Below are 17,965 nucleotides of genomic sequence, written 5' to 3' on the forward strand. Positions count from 1 at the left end.
ACACACACACACACACAGAGAGAGAGAGAGACAGAGACACAGGCAGAGGGAGAAGCAGGCTCCATGCACCAGGAGCCCGATGTGGGATTCGATTCCGGGTCCCCAGGATCGGGCCCCGGGCCAAAGGCAGGTGCCAAACCGCTGCACCACCCAGGGATCCCTGGCTTGACGATAGTATTGACTGTATTGACTTTTGCTACAACTTTGGACATACCTCTTTACCTTGAGGATTAAAACGCCTGGAAATACTGACCAGAGACAAACTCCAAGGCTCTCATTTTTTAAAAGTATTTATTTAGTCAGGAGAGACATATATAGAGAGGCAGAGACACAGGCAGAGGGAGAAGCAGGCTCTCTGTGGGGAGCCCGATATGGCACTTGATCCCAGGACCCCGGGCTCATGACCTGAGCTCAACCACTGAGCCACCCAGGTCTTCCCCCAGGCTCATATGTTTTATTCCTCAAACTGACAGTAGCATAGATCAGAATCCTAAAAGATGTTTAACTCCAAAAGCAGAGTCACAAATTCAAAATGCTTCAGGGGTAAAGTGGGGACCAAATGCAGCAACGTGAGAGCAGATCCTGCACGTGGGGAATATGAGTCCAGGGTTGCCCGGTGTTCTGATTTTTCAAGAAAATCAATTTTATGAGAACTTTACTAATTTTTAAAAATATTTTATTTAGGGATCTCCAAGTGGCTCAGTGGTTTAGAGCCTGCCTTTGGCCCAGGGCGTCATCATGGAATCCTGGGATCAAGTCCCATGTAAGGGGCTCCCTGCATGGAGCCTGCTTCTCCCTCTGCCTGTGTCTCTGCCTCTCTGTGTCTCTCATGAATAAATAAATAAAATCTTAAATATTTTACTTATTTGTTTGACAGAAAGAGCCAGAGAGCACAAGTGCGGGTGGAGGATGGCAGAGGGAGAGGGAGAAGCAGGCTCCCCTCTCGACAGGGAGCTCAATACCAGGACGCTGAGATCATGATCTGAGCCAAAGGCAAATGCTTAACCAACTGGGGAGAGGAGGTCTAGAACAATCCGCGTGGTGCTGTGTCTTTTCAAGGTGTGGGGCCTGGGGCTGGGGGTAGGAGAACTCCATGCCAGTATTGGGGAGAGCCCAGAGGACCGGCTCATCGGCCTGGGGGCCTTAAGTGAAATCCAGGAACGTCTCCACGGAGACACCAGAAGCCCTGTGTGTCCAGGAGCATCGTGCCCCCTTCCCGGGCGGTGCCCTTCCTCCTGTGAGGACGGCTTCGAGGCCCTCTTTGGAAGTCAAATGTCAGAATCCTTCCACAGAATTTATTTTCCCGTTTTGTTGTCCCTGCTTTGCTGGTGCCACAAGTGAACGCCAGGTAGAGCGACCGTGAGCTGGCGGTGCGGACCTCGGGCTCGCCCCTTGGCCGAGGCAGGTGCAGCCGGGCCGGGGCCTCCAGACCCCGGAACCCTTGAAGCCGGGACCCTGTAGGCTGCAGCTGCGTGGGGAACGGGATCTGGGAGGGACTTCCTGTTGTCCCTAATCCCAGTCTCCACCTGGCTCCCCGGCCCGGTGCAGGCTGAGGAGTCTCCCTTCCTGGGGGCGGGGGCCCCGCCGACCAAGCTGCCCCCTCCGCCTCCACCTCGGTGAGAGGGCCACCGGGCGGGGGGCGTGTGGATCCCGAGATCCACGCGCGTGGCCGGCTGGCAGGAGGGGCCGGGGTCAGAGGTGGAAGGCTTCAGGCTGGTGGGGAGGGAGGGGGGCTGGACCCAGGTTCAGGAAGGGGAGGGCACGGCCAGGCCCGTGAGCGGACGTGAGCGGCGGACCTGGCGGGAGGTTGCCGCCGCGGGCTGCTCTGTTTCTGGAGCCCAGGTGGGGCTGGGCCAGGCGGAGCGCAGGGTGCGTGTGTCCTGGGCCTGGGAGACAGTGGGGCCTCGATTCTCCAGCTGAGCCGCCTGTGACGGCTGCGGACACGCGCAGCACCCGTTTTGTGGGATCTCTGCAGACCTTTCGGGTCCAGCCCTGGCTCTCCCTAACGGGGCTGCTCTGAGAAGCAGAGTTCTGACTTAAGTGATAAAGGGGACAAAGCAAGATAGCATTCTGTCCAGTGAGGAACCAAAAAACCTCAGAGAGAGTGAGCGAGGTCACTGGAAGGCATCAGGGAGGCTTTATTTCTAATCGGGACCAAGGATGGGTCTGGTCCTGCGTGGGCATCTTCACGGTGCTTTTCGAGGTGCCCAAGAGAGGCTGGCTGATTTCTTCCTCTTCTTCCAGGCTTCTGGCCAGAAGCTGGAGACGGCTTGGCCAACAAGAGGGAGAAACGACCCAGCCGTGCTTTCTACCTCTGATAGAAATGTCTGCAGACGGCAGAGGCACCCGGGCCACCCAGGACAAGGAGAGAGCCCGAGAGGTATGGACGGGGCGCTGGGTGAGGGATGCATGCCCCGGAAGGAATTGGAGCAGGAACAGATTTTCAAGACAAGGTTTCTAGGCCAGTGGGAGAGTTAGGCTCACCTGGGTGCAGGGCTGGTGGATGGGCTTGTGGGAGGTGTTGAAGAGCTGGTGGTATGACAGGAAATGCCTTCCACCTGGGAATTGACAGCTATCAAACTGCTTTGCTTTGCCTGGTGAGCCAAAGGCTACCAGAAATAGCAAGGAGGTACGTGGGGGTCCTCCTGGTGAGGGTGCTCTCTGAACAGTGCCCAGAGCACACGGGGAAGCCCCCGTCTACCCTCCCTTCTGCCTAGGACCACCCCCTCCCCTCTCTCTGGGTCTCAGCACCTAGGCCTTCCCATACCTGTTGCCCACGGGTGTGATTACAAACTGCGTGGGGACCAGGGCCACTGGCCTTGGAATCAAAGGAATATGAATCAGCTGCAGCCAGGTGTGTGACCTTGGGCAAGTCCCCTGGCCTCTGGGAACCAGGTGTGTCATGTATAAAATGTCTATCATACATCTGCTGTTCTCACCTGTCTCATCCAGGAGGTTGGGAGGCTCCGAGAAGTTAATTATTGTAACACATAAAATAACATGCACAGCCCCTAGAACCTAGGTTAGAGAAACCTATGGCACCTCAACTAGTATTTCCAGGGGCTGTAAGTTCAAACACACATCAAGTGCAGGTCTTCCCCGACTTACAATGGGGTTACAACCAGAAGTCAAGAATGCATCTAACACGCTAACCTACTGAGCATCACAGCTTCATCTCGCCTACTCAGACGTGCTCAGGACACTTACAGCAGCCTGCGGCTGGGCAAAATCACCTCACACAAAATCTATTCTATAAAAGAGCGCTGAGCATCTCATGGAATATACTGGACGCCATACTGAGAGAGAAAAACAGAATGGCAGGAGAGACAGCCCTGGTCAGTCTGCTGGTCGCTGACGCTCATGACCGCGGGGCTGACAGAGCTGTGGCACCTGCCGCCTGGCAGCCCCAGGGACAACCGAGCCACACACCGCCAGCCCGGCAGAGGAGACTGTTGCAAAGTTTGAAGTACGGTTTCTAATGAGTGTGTGTCACTTCCATGCCATCGTGAAGTTGAAAGCCGGTTATGTTGGGCCGTTGTAAGTCAGGGACCGTGTGTCTTAGTTGTCCTGTATCCATACCATAGAGGCACAAAGGGGTGTCCACACTGTTTCCTTTCCCTTCCGTGATGCCTTTGTAGACTGACGGCTTCAGAGTCCCTGACATTCTTTGCTGCTGTTTGGTTCTGTCAGCTTACACGGTAGCATGGTAATGATTACTGGCACCACTTTGTTTATCCAGAATGTTCCAGTGCGCAGCTCTTTGTCACAGCTTATCTGTGCGCGAGGCAGAGCAGCTGGGTTTCGGAGGCTGTCTGGCCCAAGGGGCTCCCAGGCACTCCAGCTCCTGGTCTAGGGTCCTTCCCTTGGAGACCCTGCTGTAGACGGAGCTCAGGGGGCTGGACAGAGATGCCTGGCCAGTCCCTGTGCTGTGGATGGCAGTGAGGCGTCCCCAGGGGCCTCCCCGTGCAAAGGAAGTGACTTTCCCCAAACTGAAGAGGTTTGTGGGAAGGCAGTGCCCACTCCAGGTTCAGCAGCGAGTGAGGGGCTGGCCTGGATTTGAGTCCTGGTTGCCTGAGTCTGTCCCGGGGACCTGGAGCTGAGGCTGCTGTGAGGATGCAAGGACCAGGGGGGAGGACCCTGGAAGTGCCCTTGTGCTGGGTGGGTGGTGCCAGACATGAGCCAGGAGGTTTTCCTTCCATCAGACCAAGGTGGGCGCAGGTCCGGGCACGGTTAGTGGTACCCTTGGGCTTTCTTCTTTTTTCTACAAACCCCAAAACTCCCACTTCTGAGACCAAATTGAATCAGCCTGGAAATGGCCCAAGGCCACATGCTACCTCCCTGTCATCTTCAAGAAATGGTGGCCCTGGAGTTGACTTGTGAGTTACCTTGAGTTCCAGTCCCTGCCGAGCACTCGCAGGCCCTGTGATCTTCGGCCGTTGTCTCATCTCTGAGCCTGAGTGTGTCAGTTTCCTGTGTCTGTGTAACAACCAGAATTTATTCCCTTAGTTCTGGAGGCCAGAAACCCCAAATCAAGGTGTTGGCAGGGCCTCCTCCCAAGACTCTAGGGGAGGACCCTTCTTCCTCTCAGCATCTGGTGGCTCCAGGTGTCCCTTGGCTTCACCCCAGCTCTGCTGCCATCTTCACGTGGCTTTTTCTGTGTTTCTGTGTCTTTTCCTCTTATAAGGACACTAGTCATTGGGTTTAGGGTCCGGTCTAAATGCAGGATGATTTCATTTCTAGATCATTAACTAATTACATCAGCAAAGACCTTTCCAAATAAGGTAACATTCTGAGGTTTTGAGCAGACATGAAATTTGGGGGGACTCCATTCAATACATGGCACTTGTTTTCCTCAATGTTTTCTTTTTTTTAATTAAAAAAAATATTTTTTTACAGATTTGGGAGAGCATGAGCAGGGTAGGTGGGTGGGGGAGCAGAGGGAGAGGGAGAAGCAGATCCCTTGCTGAGCAGGGACTCCCATGTAGGACTTGATCCCGGGACCCTGGGGATCACGACCTGAGCCGAAGGCAGACACCTAACTCAACTGAGCCACTCAGGCACCCGGTTTCCTCAATGTAAAAGAATAACAGTCCACACTTCTGTGGGAGGCACGAGGCTGGAATTGAGAAGGAGCATCTGCTCTGTGGGCACCTGGCCAGCCTGCCCCTGGCCTGGCCTTGAGCCTTCTTGCCCTCCCCTGCTGCCCCAGCTTGTGGAGGTGAACTAGAGATGTGTGGGTCCCCAGGACCAGCAGAAGGAAGCAAGGCCATTCCTTCAAGCTGTGCCTTGTATTTGGGTGTGTGTGGCCACCCTGGGTGTTGGCCCCAGGACCTCAGGTGGGGAGCTAGGCTGTGTCTCCTATTCTCTGCCCAGGTGCTAATGGGGGCTGTCATTCCTAGGTTCCAGGTCATGGGCATCCTTGTCAAGAAATGCTCTCTGAGTCAGAGGAGACGGTGCCTTTGGGAGCTGCTTGGGACTCAACCCATATCAAGATGGAGCCAGAAGAGCCCCACCCTGAGGGTGCATTGCAGGGGGACGGGGTACCAGGAGTGCCAAGCTGGATGTCCCTAAGCCAGGGCTCTAAGGAGAAAACTCTTTTCCTGCCTAGTGGAGGTGAGGAGAGGGATGGAGAGGGACGTTTCAAGAGGCACTTTCTCGGGTGGCAGCTGTGGGGAAAGGCAGAGGCTCGCAGCATAGGTGGAGAGGGCACGAGCTCTCTGGCCATGGAGATGCCTGGATGTCCACCCACCTGCCCCTCAGAGGCCGCTCCCGGACAGCCTCAGAGCCTGCTGACCCTTTTCTTGGGTCAGGTCGGGGGTGGAGTTTGAAGCAGCTGTGGTGTCCCTGGTGAGCCAGGCCCGAGTCCCCTCAGGGGAGCAGCGGGGCCCAGCAGGATGAGGTGGCCTCCCTGAGGACCTCTCTCCTCTCTCAGCCCTCCCCTCCCCCCAGATCCCTGTGCTTTCTCGGGAGGAGAGGACCAGGGACCGGCAGATGGCTGCGGCACTCCTCAGCGCCTGGTCCCAGGTGAGTGTCCCTGCTCCGGTGTGAGGCTGGAGCAGGAGCAGAGGGGTGTGGGGGAAAAGCATCTCCGGCTGTGGATCACCCTGTGGATACTTGTCTGGGTCTGAGCGCCGGGCCCGAGGGAGGGGCCAGAGGGGAATGTGCTCAGAGAGCCTGAGCTTTGCCTGCGGTGCCCAGAAAGGACCCTTGGCTTTGTCTCTGGTCGTCTGTGGTACACAGCTGCCTGGGCGGCTGTCCTGTTTCACCCTCGGACGTGACGACAGGCCTCACTCTTGGTCCGCAGCGGGTTGGGGGCCAGGGGGCTCCCCTCATCCTGGAGCCATCGCGCCCCATCAGGGTGTCCCGACATGTCCTGGAGAGTGGGCATTTTGTGTGGTTTCAGATGCCAGTGACCTTTGAGGATGTGGCTCTGTACCTCTCCCGGGAGGAGTGGGGGCGGCTGGACCACACGCAGCAGAGCTTCTACAGGGACGTCCTGCAGAAGAGGAATGGGCTGGCCTTGGGTAAGGGCCCGAGAGGTGCTGGCGGTGGCCACCTCCTGAGGCCCGAAGCCAGAGGGAGGCCGTGGCTCCGTCATCTCCTCCTCGCCTTCCGGGGCTTAAGCTCCTTCTCATTGTTCATCTGGGCCACTCTGTTCTGTGCTGACATGGGAACCACCAGCCAGGGGTGGCTGCTCAGCACTAGAAATGTGGCTGGAGCTACCAAGTTTATATTTTATTTTGTTCTAATTGGCTCAAGTTTGAATTGCAATAGCCCCATGTGGCTAGTGGCCGCTGCGTCCGGCAGTGCTGACCTAGAGGTCCTGCTCCTCGGTCCCACCGTCCTGCTCCTCAGAGCCCCACCTGAGAGGCGTCTGTCCAGAGAGCAGGGGCTGCCTGCCGGGGCTGGGGGGTACTGGTGCCAGCTAATGTCCCCAGGCCCCCGGATCCTGAGCTGTCACATCCACCCCGAGGGGCCTTGTTTCTCGTGGTAAGTAAAGTCCCAGCACCTTGACTCCTCAGTTTCAGACTCTGGTTGTGTTGGCAGAATTTAGGAAGTCTTATGGACAACTGCTGGTGCTAATTCCTTCATTGCCATTCATTTACACGTCCCGTCTGTGTCCGTCTGTACACACCAGGGGCACACTTGCTAGCCCAGGGGAGCCGGGGGCTGGTCACTCCACCCTTGACTTCGGGGGTGGGCCTCAGAGTCAGGGCAGTTCACTCCTTTAATTATTTGCTCACCACCCATTGTTAGCATTCCCCAGGGCACAGGCCAGCAGGTCTAGGCAAGTCCTGGGAAATTAGAGGGAACTTAGCACCCATTTGCAGCCCGACAGCAAGCCTCACAAATGCCCTAAACTCACTGCTGGGTCCAGCGTATTCTTTCCCTCCCACAGGGCGTGGGTCAGGGCATGGAACCTGGGCCCTGCTGCTCTCTTGCTGACTAGACCAGAATCCCCAAGCCCTGGCCCCAGGGGACTTGGCCAGTGGGCCATTTGTCCTTGACTTCGGGGTGGTCTGCACCCCCAGCCTCTTACCCCAAACCCCCTTCGCTGGGCTTCCTCCACCCACTGTCCCTCCTCCAGGAGTCCTTTTTGCTCGTGGTCTGGGAAGATGCAGGTCTGGGAGACATTGCTGGGCCCGCTGCCAGGGGCCCGTGTGACGGAAGGGGGTTTGTTGGCAGCTGACCTCACCAGCCCTCTCCCTTTACTCCTGGTGCTCGCTCAGGGAAACAAGATGGAGCCCCTTAGGAGACTGTGTCTGGCAGTCAGCCTGCAGTGTGCTTCCTAGAGAGGGGTGGACACCTGACCCCAAGTGAAGTAGCTCATATAGTTTTACCCCATGTTTGCAGAGCTGTCTCCCCATTTTTCCCTCTTCAAGTGGCGTTTCCTGGGGGTGGTGGGCGTTTCCTGCTGTACAGCATCTCCTGTCTCTTTTTGGCCAGGATTTCCCTTCAGCAGACCTTTCTGGACCTCCCAAGGACAGGGCAAGGGTGAGGCCTCGAGCTCATGCCAGCGGATGGGAGATGAGGAGGAAGAGAAGACAGGTACGTGCAGAGGTGGCAGGTGGGTGGGTGCCATGGCATGGGGGTGCTGTGGGGTGCCCCTTGTCAGCATGGCTGTTTCGCCTGGGGCACAGACACGTGGTCCTGCCAGGCGCAGGGCTGCCAGCTTCCTGTCCTCTGCAGGGAGTGGCTTTTACTTCTGGGATCCTCGCTCTTATCTCCATTTCCAGAATTACCCTGGGTCCCTCACGAAAGTCTCTCTCTCGCTGGAAACCCTCTCTCTCCAGGAGCCATTGAGGTGGGGAAGGAGGAGCCGGCCCTGTCCCTGGCAGCCTTTGGGGAGGTGAAGTCTTTCAGAAGCAGGGTGGGGAGAGCCCAGGGGGATGTCCTGCAGTGCGGGCAGCAAGTAGGCAGCGGCCAGAGCTCCAGGCCAGCCAAAGACGATGGGCAGCCAGGTCCCCCAGAGGAGAGACAGGCAAAACCAGCCCCGCCTGACACCAGCCTCACAAAAGCCCAGGAGGGCCGCCTCCCAGAGAAACCCCGAGAGAGGCGGATGGGCACCCCTGAGAGCAGTGAGGAGGGCCTGACCCCCGACGGTGACGCCAACAAGAAGACTTACAAGTGCGAGCAGTGCGGCAAGGGCTTCAGCTGGCACTCCCACCTGGTCACCCACCGGCGCACACACACGGGCGAGAAGCCGTATGCCTGCACAGACTGCGGCAAGCGCTTTGGCCGCAGCTCACACCTCATCCAGCACCAGATCATCCACACGGGTGAGAAGCCCTATACCTGCCCCTCCTGCTGGAAGAGCTTCAGTCACCATTCGACGCTGATCCAGCACCAGCGCATCCACACGGGTGAGAAGCCCTACGTGTGCGACCGCTGTGCCAAGCGCTTCACCCGCCGCTCGGACCTGGTCACCCACCAGGGCACCCACACGGGCGCCAAGCCCCACAAGTGCCCCATCTGCAGCAAGTGCTTCACGCAGAGCTCGGCCCTGGTCACCCATCAGCGCACCCACACCGGGGTCAAGCCCTACCCGTGCCCTGAGTGCGGCAAGTGCTTCAGCCAGCGCTCCAACCTCATTGCTCACAACCGCACGCACACGGGCGAGAAGCCCTACCACTGCCTCGACTGTGGCAAGAGCTTCAGCCACAGCTCACACCTCACGGCCCACCAGCGCACCCATCGTGGCGTCCGGCCCTACTCCTGCCCTCTCTGTGGCAAGAGCTTCAGTCGGCGCTCCAACCTGCACCGGCACGAGAAGATCCACACAACAGGGCCCAAGGCCCTGGCCATGCTGATGCTGGGGGCAGCGGGGGCTCTGGCTGCACCCCCGCCTGCTCCCACTTAGGAGGCCGGGAGGGGGGGCCAGCATGGGGGAGGCACAAGGGCAGTGTGAGAGGGGGTGTGGGAAGGGAGTGGGAGGTGCTGGCATGGGGTGGGGCATGGCAACACAGGAGCTAGGGTGAGGCGCAGGCTCACGAGGTACGAATTAAAGGCCTTGGAATTCCCACCACCGTTCATGCTCTGTCTCCTGGGGCCCTGGTGGTGAGTCCAACTTGGGGGGCTCCTGGGGCAGCCGTGTCAGCATGGCTGAGGCATCCCTTAGTCACCGCTTGGGGGTTGATACTCTCCTTTCCAGGCCTGACCTGACTTGGGGCCATTCCAGAGCATCTGTATCACAAGCAGACGCTTCTGGGCAAAGAGGTTTCCAAACCTGAAGCCAACCAGCCACTTCTGAGGCCATGGATCCCCCTGGAAGGGCAGTCCAGTGCTGCGGCCATCAGTCTCCGTCCCTGGGCATTGCCTGAGCCCAGGACCCTCTGTTGGCTCTTCTGTTTGGGAGCTGGAGCAGGGCTGAGCCCTCCCCGTCTCCTGTCACAGGCACTGGGAGCCTATTTTGTGACTGGACATTTTCTATGTATTTCCAATGGAGCCCGGCCGTAACCCAGTGAGGATTCCTCCCTTACCAGGGACCGCCGTCCCTTCTGGTGCCTTCTGAGGCTGCTGCCACCTCCCTCTGCTACTTCTCACCACTTTGTACATGTCCTTTATAATTTGCCCTACCTGTCCCTGTCTGGATCTTTTAGCCTTTCGCTTTTTGACCTCTGTAGCTATTTTCCTTTTTTTTTTTTTAATTTTTATTTATTTATGATAGTCACACACACACAGAGAGAGAGAGAGGGAGAGAGAGAGAGAGAGGCAGAGACATAGCCAGAGGGAGAAGCAGGCTCCATGCACTCGGAGCCCGACGTGGGATTCGATCCCGGGTCTCCAGGATCGCGCCCTGGGCCAAAGGCAGGCACTAAACCGCTGCGCCACCCAGGGATCCCCTGTAGCTATTTTCCATTCTCTTTTTTTTCCCCCTGGGGAGGAATGGGCTCAGCCTGCTTATTTTATTTTATTTTAATTTTATTATTATTATTTATTTATGATAGTCATACAGAGAGAGAGAGAGGCAGAGACATAGGCAGAGGGAGAAGCAGGCTCCATGCACCGGGAGCCCGACGTGGGACTCGATCCCGGGTCTCCAGGATCGCGCCCTGGGCCAAAGGCAGGCGTCAAACCGCTGCGCCACCCAGGGATCCCATTAGCCTGCTTATTATCCAGGATTTGCAGCTCAAATTTCAGTTCTGACACCAACTGACCTTGGGGACATCTGCATGAGGGAGGCCGTTGAAACTCCACCTGCCTCCCTGGATCAGGGGGCCCGCGGGGTGGCTCAAACAAGGGAAGGGATCGACAATAGTAATAGCTGACAGTCGAGCAGCTGCCCTGCCGGGCGTGTGGCCAACTGCTGTGGATATGTCACTTCTGATCTCCACAATGCTGAGCAGTGGACTCCATCCCGGTCCTATAGATGAGGAAACAGCTGAGAGGCCCAATAACTTAGCCAACAACCAGACAGCTGGAAGGTGGGTGCAGGTCCAGGAATTTCATGGTGTCAATCCCCCAGATTCCATGCACTCAGACAACTATTATGAGGTAGGGCTGTCTAAAAAGGGCGCAACAGGCCGTAGACTCAACCTTCAGGGGGGCTGGACTCCGCTGGAGATGGCGTCGGGGAGCAGGTCATCAGCCAGGTGCCAGAAAGCTGCTGACTAGCGGGAGCCCAGGCAGAACTTGGTTGTGTCTGGGAGGTCTCCCTGGGATCTAGGGTTGGGTTGCTGGCAGGACTGAGTGAATTAGATGGCTCTTTCTTGAAGAGGTGAGAAAGAAAGCTGTTTCCTCCCTTTCAGCTTGTCTTCATGGCTCCCATCACTCAGAAATGGGATTTCTCTGCTTGGCTCCGTGTAAGGGGCTGAGGGGGACTTGATCACATAAAGCAAGCCTGCTGCTCTTCGGAGCTTGAGATGAAAGAGGTGGGAAAGACACTTGTTAAAACGGTACCGGGAACTTTGGTACTTGGTGCAAGCTTAGCACAGAGCACTTACTTGCACAATGGGTGTTTGCTTCCTTGGTCTTTCTGGCCACTGTGCCAGGTCTTAAACCACTTAGAGACCTGTGGAGTGAGCCAGGGGATCATTTAAAGACTCCACTCTGGCCCCTGAGAAACTCAGAGACCTGGAAAAACTGTTTCCCCTTCTCATGGCACCAGAGGAACATGATTCCGAGGGCCCCGTGAGTCTCAGTCCACCTGTCTCTAGAGGCCCATCAAGAGGTCACCATTCTGGGACAGAGCGGGCGAGAACGTTTTAGGAGTGGTACTTGACAGTTTAGAAAATGTCTAACAAGAGAAACCAAGACTGCAGAGGTAGTGGAGGTGTCGTGGAAAGGCCTGGCGAGGCTGACGGCTGTTCGTGACCTGGCTGGGCGGGGGACGCCCGGGAAGGGCTCGGCGTCTCTGGCCTGCTTCCTCCGGGCTTCTGGGCCTCGGGGAGCCCCACCCGGATGCTCACCGTTCGCCTGCCCGGGAGGGCAGAGGTGGGACTAGCCCCTCGGAGTGCCCACCCTCTCGGAGCGGCCCCAAGGCACGGCCCAGGACTGCCCTCCCCGGGCCGGGGTTGTCTCCCCAGCTAGGGGCGACTCCGCGGATAGCACGGCCGGGACGGGGGCGGAAGAGCTGGTTTGGAGGGCCAACCTCGCTGAGTGGCCTCGCAGTGCGGAGGGTGGGTTTCCGGAAGCCCCGCCCACCAGCGTTGCCCTTAGCCAATCGGGTGTCTGGGCGGGGTGAGGGGCGGACGTTCCCTTCTCTCCTCTCCCACGCAGCGCGGTTGCCCGGCAACGTCCGAACTCTTCGACGCTCCCCTTTATGCGCTCAGCCGAGCGGCAGTTGCCGGGGGGACCCACCAGCGGGAGCTGGACTCCCTCACAGCCGGCCCTGGGCCTACCACAGAGATGCCGAACCTCCCGCATTCCTAGAGAGGGCGCGGGCGGAGGCCCCGGCCGGAGCCGCTTCCGGCTTCCAGCTCCCAGCTCGGGTGTCTCGCGGCTGGCGGGAGGCCGGGCCCGGCCACCAGCTGCGGCCTCTGCCCTGGAGCTCGGGGGCTCGGGGACATCTGCCGCCGGCGCCCTGGCACCTTCCGAGGCCAGGGCAGGGAGCGGGGGGAGGTAAAAGGGGGGGGATAAAGGGCGGGAAACGTTAGGTGGAGGCTTCGCTGCATTCACTTCTTCACTCATTCACTTCGCTGCATTCACTCCTTCGCTTTTCTTTAATTTTTTAAATTTATGATAGTCACACACAGAGAGAGGCAGAGACACAGGCAGAGGGAGAAGCAGGCTCCATGCACCGGGAGCCGGACGTGGGATTCGATTCCCGGTCTCCAGGATCGCGCCCTGGGCCAAAGGCAGGCGCCAAACCGCTGCGCCACCCAGGGACAGGGAGTCCCTCCTTCGCTTTTCAAATACAAAATGAATGCCTGCGTTCCAGGTTCTTTGCTAAACGTCGAGGAATATGCGATGCCAGAGCCAGACGGGATCTCTGCCCGCACGGGGTTCCGGCCTAGTGAGGGAGACCACCGAGCCCGTGAGTGGCACAAACACTGCTCTCAAGTAGTGACAGGTACCTGAAGGAACGGAGCGGGGAGGCAATGGAGCCTGTTAGGAGCGGACTGTCAGAGGACCCCGCTCAAGGCGGGAGCATTAAGCCGGGACTTGGAGAATGACAAGAGGCCATTTTACAAGGATTTGGGGACAACCTTCCAAGCAAGGGGGGCAGAATGAATAAAGACCCTGCCACGAGGAAGAGACTGATGTGCCAGGAGCTAAAATGACACCTCCGGTGGGAGGGAAGGGGGGAGGTGACCTAGGCCACTTGCCAGGGGCTATGGTCTGGGGTTTCTCCTTGGTGTACGGCAGAGGATGGAGGAAGGGAGGTTATGAGAATGCTCCAACTTCCCTCATCCTCATGCTCCTCCGCCAGCCTGTGATGTGTGGCCTGCACCTCTGTCACCTCCTGGAGCACCCCAGGTTTTCTGTTCTCAACTGACAAAGGTTGAGGCTAGTCGTGAAGATTAATACCACAACCCGATAGGCCACTGACCAGAACAATTTGGGCTCAAATCTTCACGGGAAAGTGGAAAAATGCTTGGAAGGCCTAAATTCTGCAGCCTCTCATGCCCATTGGGATGCTCCTGTGGGCATGTCCCTGTGACAGGTTCCTGGCAATGCGTAACTCCCTGGGACGAACTGCTCTTTATTGAGCACTTCCTATGTGTTAAGAGTTCTGGGCTAAGTGGTCTACATGTCTTCCTCATTTATTTAATCCTTTTTTTTTTTTAAGATTTTATTTGAGAGAGAGTACGAGAGCACGAGTGAGGGGGAGAAGAACAGGGTGAGGGAAAAGCAGACACCTCGCTGAGCAGGGAGCCTGATGTGTGGCTCCATCCCAGGACTCTGAGATCATGATGAGCTGAAGGCTGATGCTTAACCAACTGAGCCACCACCCAGGCACCCCTCATTTATTTAATCCTTATAACAACCCTGAGAGACAGTGGATCACTTAGGATTCAATTCAACTATGAATAACAGAGATCCAAAATAGGATCTTAACCAAGGTGTAAGTGCATTTCTCAAGATAATATGTGCAGGTGGGCTGGAAGTAGGCAGCTTTATGTCAGGACTGGTATGGCAGGCCTATCCTACAAAGTCAACAGACCCCCAGGCTCTTCCTAGCCTACTGCTCCACCACCATTAAAGCACCATCCTATGATCCCAACCAAAGAAGATTTAACCACACATGCTGATTTTTAACATTTTAGTTAAATGGGAATGCTATGTACACTTTTATATTAAGAAATTTGGGGATCCCTGGGTGGTGCAGTGGTTTAGCGCCTGCCTTTGGCCCAGGGCGTGATCCTGGAGACCCGGGATTGAATCCCACGTCGGGCTCTCGGTGCATGGAGCCTGCTTCTCCCTCTGCCTATGTTTCTGCCTCTCTCTCTCTGTGTGTGTGTGACTATCATAAATAAAAAAAATTTAAAAAAGAAATTTGAAGTTGTAGATGAACGGGATGATTTCCTAGAAAAACAAAAAAACTATCAAAATTTAGTCAGGAAGACATGGAAGTCCCGTGGGAGAAATTATAAAAAAATATATTTTTATGTCCTATTCTTTTTTTTTAAAGATTTTATTTATTTACTCATGAGAGACACACAGAGAGAGAGAAAGAGAGAGAGAGGCAGTGACACAGGCAGAGGGAGAAGCAGGCTCCATGTAGGGAGCCCGATGTGGGACTCAACCCTTGGTCTCCAGGATCACGCCCTGGCAGAAGGCAGCGCTAAACCACTGAGCCACCCAGGCTGCCCTTATGTTCTATTCTTTTGTTTTGTTTTGTTTTTCCTTATGTTCTATTCTTAATGAAAAAACAAAAGACAAAACCTCATAGGCAGTAATGCTAGTGTGTACATTGGTTGTAATGGAAGTCTGAAATAACAGTGGCTTAAACGTGGTATCTATTTCTCACATCACTGCCTGCATATAAACCTGGAGCTAGTTTGGTGGCTTCACAATCATCAGGAATCCAGTACTTTCTCTCTTACTGCTTTGATACCTCGGTGTTACTCATCTGCATGGTCCCTGCCACAATGTCCAAATTCCTGCTAGCAGGTAGGGAAAAAAGAATAGGAAGCAGGACCCATCCTTTTCTATGTAAGATATATACATCATGTCTGGTCACATCTCATTGCCTTCAATTCAATTACATGACCATACTTAGCTGCAGAGAAGCCTGGGAAAATATGCTCCTTATTCTGAATCACCATGTGCCCATTGAAAAATTCTTACTGTAGAAGGAGAAAACTGATATTGGGGGAACAGCTGGTAGTCTTTTTGCTGCAAATGGGAATAGATGCTCCTTAATACAGGCAATAGATATATATCAGAGAAAAACAATGGGCAACTGTAGACCATTAAAATATTTTCATTAACCAAGACAGTGATGCCTTCTGTTCTCAATTTTTAACATTGTTTAGAGAGTTCTGGACTAAGAAAAATAATGAGTATAAATCCTGGAAATGAGTATAAGTTTCCCAGAAAGGAAATTTTGACTTTTTCATTATTTACAGATTATAGTTCCTAGTTAGAAAAATAAACTAAAATGCTTTCAGAAAGAAAAGAAAATGGGTGCCTGGGTGGCTCAGTCAGTTGAACATCTGCTTTCTTTCTGCTCAGGTCATGATCCCAAGGTCCTGGGATGGAGTCCCACGTTGGGCTCCCTGCTCAGCGGGGAGTCTGCTTTTCCCTCCTCCCTACTCGTGCTCTCTTTGTCTCTGTCTCTCAAATATATAAATAAAAATCTTTTTTAAAAAAGTGTTATTGGGTGGTCAATGTAATTGTTGTATACAAGTAATTTGCCCTATACCAGCAGTACCCAGTAAAATATATGGTAAGTGTACCAGCTATTAATTTGTTTCTCAGCACCCAATATATTTTTTTGTCTGGTTTTGTGATATTAGAGCTTGTAGACCTCCTTAGCTCGCCAACTTGATGTTAGCCTTTGCCAATAGAGGGCGATGGAAGAACACTAAGTCTACACCTAGAAGAAGGGACTTTTTTCAGGTTCCTTTTCCCTTGTGCAGTTTTCCACGGGGCCGGTAGAGGGAGGGGAGGGAGCCCAGAAACATTCACTCCAGCAGTCTTCACAGAACAGTTTTGACACAAGCCCTCCAGTAAATTGTTCAAGCAAATGTTGGAAGGCGGGTGTTTGTATAAATGATCTACAAATACATAAAAAAAGGAAACAATATAAATGTCCAAGAGTAAGGAACTTTAAATAAAATATGGCACTTCCATGCTATGGAAACTATGCGGTCTGCAAAACAGCTACCTTTTATTTATACACGGTGCTATGGAAAGCAATCCTTGATAGACTTTTGAATCATCAACAAAACACTTACATAGAAATATTCCAGACTTACATTAGAAATATCCATAGATGTAGGAGTGTAAGAACAGATTAAAACAATGCTCACTTCTTTTTTTTTTTTAAATGAGCAGGGTTTTTTGTTTGTTTTTAATTCATGAGAGACACACAGAGAGAGAGGGAAGAGACACACGCAGAGGGAGAAGCAGGCTCCATGCAGGGAGTCCGATGTGGGACTTGATCCCAGGACTCCAGGATCAGGCCCCAAGCCAAAGGCAGACGCTCAACCGCTGAGCCACCCAGGGATCCCCAACAATGATTACTTTTTAAAAATTTATTTATTTATGATAGTCACAGAGAGAGAGAGAGAGAGAGGCAGAGACACAGGCAGAGGGAGAAGCAGGCTCCATGCACCGGGAGCCCAACGTGGGATTCAATCCCGGGTCTCCAGGATCGCACCCTGGGCCAAAGGCAGGCGCCAAACCGCTGCGCCACCCAGGGATCCCCAATGCTCACTTCTGAATGGCCTTATTAGAAATATTTTTTACCTCCAGTTTTCTTTGCCTTCAGTCCATAAATACTGCGCCAGGCACAAATCCAGGTGCTAGGAGTAGGGCAGTGAAAACACTGACCTCACGGAGCTTATAGTCCAGTACTAGGGGACAAATCTTACACAAGGATGTCAGGTAATGATGGAGAAATAAGGCACAAGCATGACGGGGGTGCTGTTTACATAGGGTTAGCGAAAACCAATTGGAGGGAGCGACGTTTGAGCAGATCGAGGGTGTTAGCCTTGTGGGTATAGACAGCTTCATCATTTTCCACAGTTTACTCATTTTTTTTTCTCCACTAGGCATGCAATGCTTGCATAATCAACAAATCACGAGAGCTCTTGGTTTCAGGAACGGATCCGGAGTCTCAGATCCGCAGGCAGAGAGGCAGAGTGTGGGTGCAGGTAAAAATGCCTGGGAAGGAGAACTCAGAGCTGCCCAGCCGCAGGGACCCCGCAGTCCCGCAGACGAGGCTGCCGGTGGGAGAGCGGGGTGCGCCCCGGGGTCAGGGAATCCGCGGGCCGTGTCCTGCCGCACGACCCCGGCCAGCGCTGCGCTCGGCGGCGTAGAAGGGAGGCTCCGCGACCCTCACTGCACTGCATTTCCCAGGAAGCTCCGCGCCCCGCTAGGAGCCGCTAGGGACTTCGGCGAGGGCGGGACCTAAGAGGCTAGAAAGGAGTCTCCGGGCCCGAGCCGCGCCAGCCTCTGGCCTTCCTCCCTCCACCCATTCGAGACAAGAGCGGGTGGCAGAAGGCAGGGTCCGCTTTCAGCGGATCTCTTCCGGCGGATCGGGTAGTCTACTCGTGGCTGGGCCAGACACCGTCTCGACCCACTCGGCCAACCTCGGCTTGGCCTTTTCGCCTGTCACCCGCCAGGAAGGCGGAGAAATCTGAAAGATCGAAGTCCAGACGCAGAACTCAGCTCGGGGTCACAGGTGTGGATGCGCGGGGAGCCGCTGCCTCCTGATTGGCCAACTCTGGGGATTCTCCTCGTTCATTGGCTATTCCTCGGACTTAGTGGGCAGCGGCCTTCTGGGGCGTGTAGCGCGAGTGCTGGCTGCGGCGCATGCGCCGTGCTGTTTCCCGGCGAGCCCCGCGCGAAC

At 55.1% G+C, this 17,965-nt stretch overlaps 1 protein-coding gene across 4 annotated transcripts; it reads left to right on the top strand.

Annotated features, from left to right (window-relative positions):
• The first annotated feature begins 1,515 nt into the window (after window positions 1-1,515).
• ZNF205 (zinc finger protein 205) lies at window positions 1,516-9,398 on the top strand. 4 transcript variants are annotated; one of them, XM_055341339.1, is made up of 7 exons: window positions 1,516-1,616; window positions 2,245-2,380; window positions 5,400-5,613; window positions 5,933-6,024; window positions 6,404-6,524; window positions 7,948-8,049; window positions 8,238-9,398. In XM_055341339.1, exons 2-7 carry the CDS (start codon window positions 2,324-2,326, stop codon window positions 9,359-9,361), a joined length of 1,710 nt encoding a protein of 569 aa, XP_055197314.1. In that variant the 5' UTR covers window positions 1,516-1,616; window positions 2,245-2,323; the 3' UTR covers window positions 9,362-9,398. The 4 variants fall into 4 exon arrangements, with proteins under 4 accessions (XP_055197314.1, XP_055197317.1, XP_055197315.1 ...); XM_055341342.1 differs by having other exon boundaries at window positions 8,295-9,398; XM_055341340.1 differs by lacking the exon at window positions 1,516-1,616 and adding an exon at window positions 1,806-1,869.
• The last annotated feature ends 8,567 nt before the right edge of the window (window positions 9,399-17,965 follow it).

Source organism: Nyctereutes procyonoides, unplaced genomic scaffold (assembly GCF_905146905.1).
Source record: "Nyctereutes procyonoides isolate TBG_1078 unplaced genomic scaffold, NYPRO_anot_genome, whole genome shotgun sequence".
Taxonomy (NCBI): Eukaryota; Metazoa; Chordata; class Mammalia; order Carnivora; family Canidae; genus Nyctereutes; species Nyctereutes procyonoides.

Excerpts from the sequence above, each read along its gene's own strand:
- ZNF205 (XM_055341339.1), top strand. The coding sequence starts at position 2,324 with ATGTCTGCAGACGGCAGAGGCACCCGGGCCACCCAGGACAAGGAGAGA. Across the intron at positions 6,025-6,403 it reads TCCTCAGCGCCTGGTCCCAG|ATGCCAGTGACCTTTGAGGA; the intron begins GTGAGTGTCCCT and ends GTGTGGTTTCAG. Across the intron at positions 6,525-7,947 it reads GAGGAATGGGCTGGCCTTGG|GATTTCCCTTCAGCAGACCT; the intron begins GTAAGGGCCCGA and ends CTTTTTGGCCAG.